Source organism: Lepidochelys kempii, chromosome 1 (assembly GCF_965140285.1).
Source record: "Lepidochelys kempii isolate rLepKem1 chromosome 1, rLepKem1.hap1, whole genome shotgun sequence".
In the NCBI taxonomy this organism is placed as follows: Eukaryota; Metazoa; Chordata; order Testudines; family Cheloniidae; genus Lepidochelys; species Lepidochelys kempii.
The window spans coordinates 257,739,348-257,749,226 of NC_136380.1; the positions used below are offsets into that span (position 1 = coordinate 257,739,348).

General features: G+C 46.6%; 1 protein-coding gene across 10 annotated transcripts in view; it reads right to left on the bottom strand.

Moving 5' to 3' along the window:
- The window catches only part of IFT27 (intraflagellar transport 27), a 30,085-nt gene extending 20,805 nt beyond the window's left edge, over window positions 1-9,280 (bottom strand). For 5 of the 10 annotated variants that reach the window (XM_073325196.2, XM_073325261.1, XM_073325271.2 and 2 more), the window contains exons 1-5: window positions 8,610-8,953; window positions 7,867-7,985; window positions 2,946-3,025; window positions 1,588-1,647; window positions 188-247 (exon numbers count right to left, since the gene is read on the bottom strand). In XM_073325196.2, the coding sequence (XP_073181297.1) occupies window positions 188-247; window positions 1,588-1,647; window positions 2,946-3,025; window positions 7,867-7,900 (234 nt within the window). In that variant the 5' untranslated portion in view covers window positions 7,901-7,985; window positions 8,610-8,953. The other 5 variants (XM_073325244.2, XM_073325217.2, XM_073325226.2 and 2 more) reach the window with 5 other exon arrangements.
- Between the last annotated feature and the right edge of the window lie 599 nt (window positions 9,281-9,879).

Sequence of the window (9,879 nt, forward strand, 5' to 3'; positions counted from 1 at the left end):
CCGATTCCCTACAGTATTGTTCCAAGTTTCAAGATGTAAAGGAACAGGGGTCATAGGTAACCGAGAGGAATTTCTCCCACTTCCACTCAGGCCAAGGCTTGCTACATCTCCCAGACTGGGTAGCTCAGATCCTTTTCACAGCAAAAGCCCCTCTTTAGGAACAAGAGGACTACTACATGATACTTGCCAGTTTCTCTATCATCTCAGAAAACAGTTCTTTGCCCGCTGAGTCAAAAAGGAAGAGTTCCTGAAAGCAGAAAGAAGGTTTTTGCATGGAAGATCATGAAAAGGATTTGGGGGTTATAGTGGATCAGAAACAAAATATGAGCCAGCAGTGTGATGCAGTTGCAAAAAAGGCTAATATCACTCCGGGGCGTATTAACAGGAGTGCTGTTCGTAAGACATAGGAGGTAGCTGTCCCATTCTACTAGGTATGGTGAGGCCTCAGCTGGAGTACTGTGTTCAGAGAAGAGCAACAAAGATAACAGGTTTAGAAAACCTGACTATGAGGAAAGGTTAAAGAAACTGGGCATGTTTAGTCTTCAAAAAAGAAGACTGAGCGGGGACCTGATAACAGGCTTCAAATATGTTAAGGATTGTTATAAAGCAGACGGTGATCAATTGTTCTCCATGTCCACTGAAGGTAGGACAAGAAACAATGGGCTTAATCTGCAGCAAGGGAGATTTAGGTTAGATATTAGGAAAAACTTGCTTAACTACCCTTGTAGTTAGAAATAGAACAAGTTTCCAAGGGAGGATGTGGAATCCTCATCATTGGAGGTTTTTAAGAACAGGCTGGACAAATGCCTGTCAGGGATGGTCTAGATTAACATGGTCCTGCCACAGCACAGGGGACTGAACTTGATGACCTCTTGAGGTCCCACCCAGTCCTACATTTCTATGATTCTATTTGGGGAAGGGTTTGGGAGGTGTACACTAGAAGCTGTCACACTTGCTTCTTGTTCAACCACAGCAAAGTAGCCTGATGCCCCAGTGGCTAAGCTCACAACCTCCACAGTGCACCTACCCCAGAGAGCAAGTGCAAAGCAGTAGTTGGATTTCCTGCATAAACAGTGAAAAGGTCTTCCCTGCAGTGCACCAGGCCCGGTCTCCATTCCGACCTCCAACTAGATCTGTGGAACAAGAGACTGGGATGCTAACCTGAATATACCTATATCTTAATGGTAGTGCAGAGCATTAACACACAGCAGTCTGGATAGGGCCCAGTCTCCACTGTTTTGGGGAATTGGAATTATACCTGGGTATCCTACATGGCAGTGCAGGGCCCTAAGTGGATTGGTGAGAGCTTCAATTTAAGAAGTCATGTTGCTGCTGAATATGTAAACATGTATGTTTTAAAAATAAGTTATCACTGAAAAAAAATCAGCTAGTGTGCTTAATTATTTTAATTTATTATTTGTATTATCTTAGCGCATGATCAGTGTATCAGGTTTCCAACTTAATATCCAAGTAAAGCTCTGGTGAGTCCATCCAAGAGAATAAGACATGTCAGACATCCACGTAATAGATGGACTTTGTGCTCTGAAGATCTCCTTCTGTCCCTATTTGTGACACAGCAGGGCTCACCACACTATTACTTGTCTCTGGAACAGATACAGTCTTCACCAACAGTTCCACGCCTGTCGTCTGTCAAGCAGAACCAGGAAAACATTGATCAGCAGGGATTGTAGAGGACTGTCCACTTACACACTATGCTCTAGGGTGCAGCAATCACCTTAGATCACCAGAATACCATCAAACTAAGACCGTGGAGAACCAACTTCACAATAACACTTCCTAAAGTCCTAATGACAAACTTTCTTACATGTTGCAGGCAGTATTTTTCTAGCTATGTTCGTGCTAGGATATTAGACAGACAGGGTGGGTGAGGTAATATCTTCTATTTTGGTGAGACAAACAAGCTTTTGAGCTTATACAGAGCTCTTCTTCAGGACTTCTCTCTAAACTTTCTTACAATCTTACTGTCAACCCCTAGAGACTTGCTCACATGGGGAAACGCGATGGAAAAGAACCAGCCTCTGGAGATTTACTCATATATCAGGATATTGGTTGACAACTTCAGATCTAGAGCTGGGTCAAGACTCACTGGTTCCTCTCTGCTTGGTTGCTCCAAAACATCCCTCTGAATCCTCTGCACTGACCATGTGATCCTTCACAGGTGCTTTGCTGTACCTGGCACATAGGATTAGGGGGTCCTCTTTTTATGCCTGTTCCACTTTCTCTGCCCCTCCCCCAGCCTCTTTTCCTTTTTGCCTCTTCTATTTCTATTATCCAGTTTTCCTTTTGGTCTTTATTTCAATGTATAATACATAGGACAGGACTTATTTTTCATCCTGCTTCTATACACCTATCACCATTAATGTTTTGTATATAGAAGGGCTGAAAACTGCACCCTCTTCCTCTCGGAATGATTTCTTTAGATTTCAATAGCTTGGGGCCATGGCGCATATTTTCGTGTTTGTATAGTGAAGAGCATACATTCCACACTCAGATATTCTACTTGGAGTAAGCAGCTTCTTCCTGCAGCAAACCATTTTCCCTTGGAGCTCCCTGAAAATGGGAAATTGTCTAAGACCACACTAGCTTGTGAAGATTCTGATACAGAAGGAAACTACTGCAATTAGTTTACTGTGTGTTAAACTTTGAAGCCAACTCCCTAGGTATATGGAAATCTACTATGATGTTAGTCAGCTTCTCTTTACAGCCTGGTGTCTAAGTATTTTGAAAGAAAACTCTACTAGACACCCCCTTTAATGCATCAGTGTAAAGGCCTGTCAATAGCTAAAACCAGCCCTCAATAATTCATTCTGCCTGGAGTTTCCCATTCTTCACTCATGGAGCTTTAGAGAAGTCACCCGATGGCAGATTGAGCCCGGTGTCCTCCCTCAATCCCTGTCCTGTGTGTATCATCCCACAAAGCTTACCAGTGTGTAGTTTTTCTGGAAATGAGCTCCATCATTGCAGAACATCTGGGACAAAGCACTCTTCCCTACTGCTGAGTCACCTGCATGGCCAAAGCAACTTTGTTTAGTCTTGGATGGACAATCTCATTTCCCCTCCCCTCAATCCCATTCCCACCAAATCTTCAAAAGAGCTTTTTGTTACCTGCATTTGCAATTTTACCCATTCCAGTCACAACAGGCAAGAAAGCCAGAAAAATCAATAGGACAATTGTCTAAGTTGTGAAACGAGAGTTGCTATTGCATGTGCAGAGCTGGCTTTAGGTGTCTGCAATATCCATGGCTGAGAGGCCCATAAACATAAAGGCAGACTTGCCATTTGTTCTGAAATTCACGGGTCAGCCCTGTATCCTTTCTAGCCTGGGACAATTAAAGATTCCCAAAACTACTCAGGCATATCTCAATGTGAAGACAAAAACTGTGGAATAGGAGAGGAGAAAGGTCTGGATAGACCTTCCTCTCTTAACATTACAAATCTCCCAAAATCCAAATGTGTTTGTGGGACGATCAGGTCATTCATGCTACTGGAGAATTGCAAGAGGGTGGTAGCGTTGTCCTATGAACCCTCCCCCACTTAGCAGGTGTTGCCCCTGCTGGGAGATGCTAAGCAACTCCTGCTGCAGGTGGCTTGTTAGCTCCATCCTGGACATAAGTGAAGTGAGTGTCACTCTCTCGAGTGAAATCCTGATTCATACCCATAAAAGCCGGGTGCAGGGACAGTAGGGAGATGGCTTGTGCTGCCCCTATTTTGGGAATACCAGGTGCTGGTTTGGCCCCCGAGTGTAGGTTATCCCCCTGGGCTGCCCTAATTTAGGCTCCTGCTGCAACAGTCCCTATGGGCCATAGCAGTGGCACTGAATTGCTGGATCTTAAGACTGCACAGTATACTCGCTGGAATACACTCTACAACAGGATCTCCTGTGAAGCTGGCAAAGAGCTATCCTGGTGTTCCCACAGGATATACTCATACTTTCTACCTCCTTTGTGCTGGCCTACCCAGCGCAAAGGGTCTAGAGGTCTAGGCTGAACAGCTCATAAGGAGGGATTCTAGGAAGCAACCAAGCCTGGAATTAATATTGTGTGTTGAGTTACTTTGTTAATAAAGCTGAACCCAGGAAGGGGGTAAATTTTGACCTTACCATAGTATGTACACACTGTGTTTTGAGGCAGAGTGGGAAAGCTACACATATGTCTGGAGCACGAAGAGTATTCTGGGTAGTGACTCTTGCTCAGACTCATAGGCCAAATTTAGGCCTACAGTAAATATATTTCATACTAGTAGCTGAAAGCCTATGCTATTGCATGGGTATACTTCGTAGTCATGTGTGTAAAAAAGCTGAAAATGGAGCTCTTGTTTCATGAGCTGTGTTGCAATGAGCAAGGGTGCTATTTGTACATGTTCCCAAAGTTTGCGCTCACACCTGCTCCACCTCCTTGTTACCCCAAGTAGTTGTTATTCCCACCTTCTCTGATTAGCTGTCACATTCGGCTGCCACAGAACCTTTGGACTCCAACTTTCCACCTGGTTCTCACAGGGACCAGTACTGACTGAACCTGGTGAGATCCTGAACAAGAGCTCTCAGCCATGCTTGTAGCTGTTTCCTTTGCTTCACACTGACTCAGCAGACATTCTAGGCTTCAGAGTCACAATCTTGAAATCCTATTATATAGATAGCGGTATCTGCTTATAATAGGGCTGAATTGGGCCCACAAATTAAGATGGAAATGCCCTGTTAGCTCATGGAGTTCACTTCACAACTTCTTAAGAAGGCAGTACATGAAACAATAAAGTTTGGGAACCGCTGATCTAGCTCATCCTTGACCAGTTCAGGATTGTTCCCTACAGTATGTTCTCTAGTGCTTTGACCAGCCTATTGTTTCCCTGGGGAGGCTAATGCATAGTTTAATAGACCATTACCTTCTTTCAGAGTGATAGCCATGTTAGTCTGTATCAGAAAAAAAAAAAAAGAAGAAAAAAAAAGAAGAGGAGTACTTGTGGCACCCCAGAGACTAACAAATGTATTTGGGCATAAGTTTTCGTGGGCTGAAACCCACTTCATCAGATGTATGCAGTGGAAAATACAGTAGGAAGATATATATATACAGAGAGAACATGAAAAAATGGGTGTTGCCATTTTTACCTCCTTGTTTCATGACATGATGCTTCTTTACACCCTGTCCCAAACTGCAGAAAATTATTTTGTTTCCACCTCTCAGTGCAAATTCTTATCTAATTTGGTGTCTTCTTTCAGCTTGATTGCCCCATTAGTGAGACAAGGTAGGTGAGATAATAGCTTTTATTGCACCAGCTTCTGATGGTGAGAGACAAGTTTTCAAGCTTGCACAGAAGTCTTCTTCAGGACCTGAAGAAAAGCTCTGTATATGCTCCAAAGCTTGTCTCTCTCACCCTGGGCTCAGCTGACACAGTTCTTAGGAAAAAATTAAGCCTGAATTTAATGCAACTGGAAAAGTAAACTATGTACATTGATTTGTTGCTCTGCCCTTTGAGTACTAATTCTATTTCATGTATTGAAACAGGATTATTGGATAGTTTAGCAGCAGGGTTGGGAAAATAAATTGTTTTGAGAGGGTACAAAAGGAACAGAAGCTGGACCAATAAGATATTACCTCACCCATCTTGTCTCGCTAATATCCTGAGACCAACAACAACACTGCATGCCCCATTAGTGACATTCTTCTCTTCCCTTGCTCCATTCTTTCGCTGCACTCCAATCCATCATTATACTTTATTACAGTAATTTAACATTGCCTGCCTTTTTCCTTTAGTTTGGTCCTATCTTTCCACCATTGCTCCCTATGCTATTCCTAATGTTACTAATTCCTTTGGCCTCCAATACCTTCCCCATTCTTCTAAAAAAAAAAAAAAAAATCAAAATACTGTTTACCACCTTCTTTAAATACACTCCCTTCACCCTGTCTAACTACTGCCCTAGCCTTAACCTTCCCCTTTTCTCTGCAATTAGCTTACACAACAATATTCTTGACCGTAAATCTTCCCTGGAAATAACAAAGGAATAACTATATGATGTCCATCATATAGTTAACCATCTCTTTCTTTCTGCTAATGAACACTCTTTTTCTCTTCTCATTCTCCTTGACCTCAGTGCAACTCTCAGCCATGTGAGCCACTCTCTCCTCCAGATGAGTAGGTACATGTGAGTTTTTTGTTCCCTCCTCTGATGTTTATGCTCCTACCTAATTGTGTTCTCTTTCCCCCTTTAATCTGTAGTGGCTCCTCTTCTGTGTTAAGATCTGCCCGCTTTGGAGGTTCCTGAAGCCAGAGGGAAGTGAGAATCTTTCCTTTTACCTAGCCCCTTTCATCATGGGCATAAATTGGGGAAACATGGGGGGTGTTGCCCCCCCTCAACCTGCAAGCCCCAGCAGGCATGGAATTTGCCCCCTCTGCACAGCCTTGTTGGCCTGGCTGGAGCTGCCCCCCCATAAAATAGAAGTGAAACTACACCTATGCCTTTCTTATCTCTACATAAGATGTCTTGCTTCTATTATGCTTGATAGCATTCAACTGTACATACTTCTCAACAGTCTGTCATGGTCAAACAAACTTGCAGCTTTACCTCAGCTTCTTTCAGATCAACTTGTGCTTCTCTTGAGCAAGAGCAACCTCCTTGGACACATCTGCCTTTCTTTTATTTGCAACTAGACTAACACCATAATTTTTTTTTCTTGTTTGTAATCATCCTTATTCCTGACATATTTTTTTCCTTCAGCACTAATAGAAATGCTCCAGCTTATTTCATGAAGCTGGTCTTGGGTCCCCGCTCTGCTTCTCTTGACCTTCCTGTCACATCATCTTTCCATTGTTGTGAAGAGAACTTTCTCTTTCATCCTGCATCTTTCTTTTTCAGTGGCTCTCCATCATATTAAATATCTCATCTGAAAACATCCTTTTCCTCATCTGTACCTCTTAGTTTGTTACTTTCTGCTTTTTATGCAATTGTATTTAACAACAGTCTAACTGAAGTACAATTGATATGAAGGCTGCTGTACAAAATGAAGCAGTGTTGTTGAGGCACTCTGATCTAGTGGACAGGGCACTGCATAGGGAGTCAGGAAATCTGGGCTCTGTTCACTGCTCTACTAGTGACCTGCCATGTGACCTTGGGCAAATCACTTCCCCTCTCTGTGCCCCATTCCACCTTATGTCTTGTCTATTGCCTTGTCTATTTAGACAGCAAGTTGTTTGGGGCACGGACTGTCTCTATTTGCATGCACAACACCTAGTGCAATGCAGTCCTTATCTCGCCTAATGGACATTTGGGCTGCTACCATAACACAAATAAAAGCTAACAATAACAACATGGCGAGAGATCGGTGTAGGCTTGGCAAGCTGGTCAATTGACTGGTCAAATAACATCAATTCACTGGTTAGCTGATTGCCTAGTATTTGGCCACTGTCAACTATTTGAGCAAGAATGCCCTGCTGCAGGTGGTGGTCTAGCTTTTTCATTTGACTACTGGGGCAATTATTTATTGCATAGTTTGGAGTCAAGATAATTCAGCTGAGTAACTTGTTTTTTTCAAGTAGGTCTAAGTATCTAGGGCTCCTGGAGATCGCAGAGTCTTGCTGTCTTTCATTATCATTCTCATAAATCAGTGTTTTAAAACATTGGACCATTTTGGCCATTATTCAACCCCTCAGCTGACGCATTATTTTGGGTCAGGTGGAACAGCAAACCCCAGATGGACTCCAGCAATGCTTAATTTGTAATGAAAGAGGTGCTGGGGGTCAAGCAATTATTTTACATTTATAACTGATGTACAATTGGTATGAAGGCTGACCCCAGAGGTGCCGGGGCTCAGTCCTGGCACAAATTAAGCACTGGACTCCAGATGACAAGCTCACCTGTCAGGATGCACTTTGCAGCTAGTTTCACCATGCTCCGTGCTGCCACGAGGGGGACCGGGGACCGTTCCCGGGGGGGTTATGGTGATGATGGCTGCCTCAGGGGAGGGTGCTGGAGCCTGTGGGGAAAAGAGCCTTAAACAATCACTGAAGGGCTGAGCAGGGGCGAATCAGCAGGCGGGACCACGGCAGCGGGTCCCAATGGGGCAAGGGGGGGGTGCAGAGAGGAAGGGCAGGTCTTGGTGTGTGTGTGCCGAAGGAGGGGGTGGAGTGGGGGAAGGCAGGTCCCTGGGGGGTGCAGAGAAGGAGGGTGGGCTCCGAGGAGAGTGGGGTGCAGAAGGGGAGGCAGGTACCTGGGGGGTGCTGAGAGGGGGAGGGCGGCAGGTCCCTAGGGGATGCAGGGAGGGGAGGGCGGGCTCCCAGGGGAGTGGGGTGCAGAGAAGGAGGCCGGGGGTTGAGATGTGGGAGGCAGGTCCCTGGGGGGGGTGCAGAAGGGGGAGGAGGGCGGGCTCCGAGGGGAGTGGGGTGCAGAAGGGGAGGCAGGTACCTGGGGGGTGCTGAGAGGGGGAGGGCGGCAGGTCCCTAGGGGATGCAGGGAGGGGAGGGCGGGCTCCCAGGGGAGTGGGGTGCAGAGAAGGAGGCCGGGGGTTGAGATGTGGGAGGCAGGTCCCTGGGGGGGTGCAGAAGGGGGAGGAGGGCGGGCTCCGAGGGGAGTGGGGTGCAGGGGGAAGCGCGGGCCCCACCAGCTATACGAACTCGGCCAGCGTCGCAGGCCCCGCCGCCCTGGCCCTCCCCCTCCCCACCAGCGCTTCCCTAGCAACGCTCCGCCCTCGCCCAGCCACCGCCTTCCGGGGGGGGGCCGCCCCCTTCTGTGACACGCGATTGGCTGGCGGCGCTGTCCATCCACCGGCCTCTCGGGCCGCTATTGACTCCCTTTCATTGGGCTCCAGCTTTTGGGAACGTGGAGACGCCGGCACTCTGAGGCCACTGGTGCAGGAATATACTTGTCTTTGGGTACGAGTCTGCCAATCAAAAGAAATGCCCCGCTCATTGCGAGGGAAAAGCGGCCTGAGGCAGGCGATGAAGTCATTACCGCTGCAGTTCTTGGTGTGTGCGCGTGCGCGCAAGCTGTTTCTACCTAGCAACTAATAACATTTACACGGCCCTCTTTTTGATTGGACAGATCACGACGGCCTGTACTATCTCGGCGGAATTATTCTATAGCGAGGGTTAGGGAAAAACGCGACGGCCAGAAAGATGCGGACTAGCAGTACTTACCAAAATGAGGCGCAACTTCCTGGCAGAGTCCTGGGGGAAAGAGCGGGGAAAAAACTACTTTAACGGCGTACACCCTTCAATACATAATGGGCTCTTCCACGCAGCTCGTTCACTCAACGCCGAGTTAACCGCGCATGCGCACGATTCTCTTCCCTCTAAGTCGGCCCCCTCTGCCCCTTGTTCTCCGTTCCTGGGGTTGCGCGTGCTCTCCCTGGGTTCTGCAGCCGGCCCTGGCCTTGCGTGTGGGAGTGCAGCCCCCATGGGGGCGGGGACAGCCAGCCACAAGCCAGTGCTGGGGCAGCGGGTGCCTCACGCTGTAGGTAACCCCCAGTGAGAAAGAGGAGAAGGGGGTGATTATATTGCTCAGTTTGGTCTTAGGCCTGGGTATAGTACAGAGACTGAACTGGTGGTCTTGGTTAAGGATCTCTTCTTGGTGATGGAGGAAGATCAAGTATCCCTGTTGTTTCTTTTAGAGCTGTAGCTACCTTTGATACCATTGACTGTGGAGTATTTACTGATTCACCTGTAGGCATTTGAAGTGGTGTACAGGGACTGACACAGGTTTTATTGATGCAGCTACATGCATAAATGGGCCCACTTTAGAGTGGTGCTTTCCCTTTCTTTTTGTTTGATCTCAGAGGTTGCATTAGACAGCTGCTCAGAGGGTTGTCTTGTGGACTTCTGTGAGATTCCATTTTGTCACCACTTTGCACAAACTGCAGACGTGGCCATTAG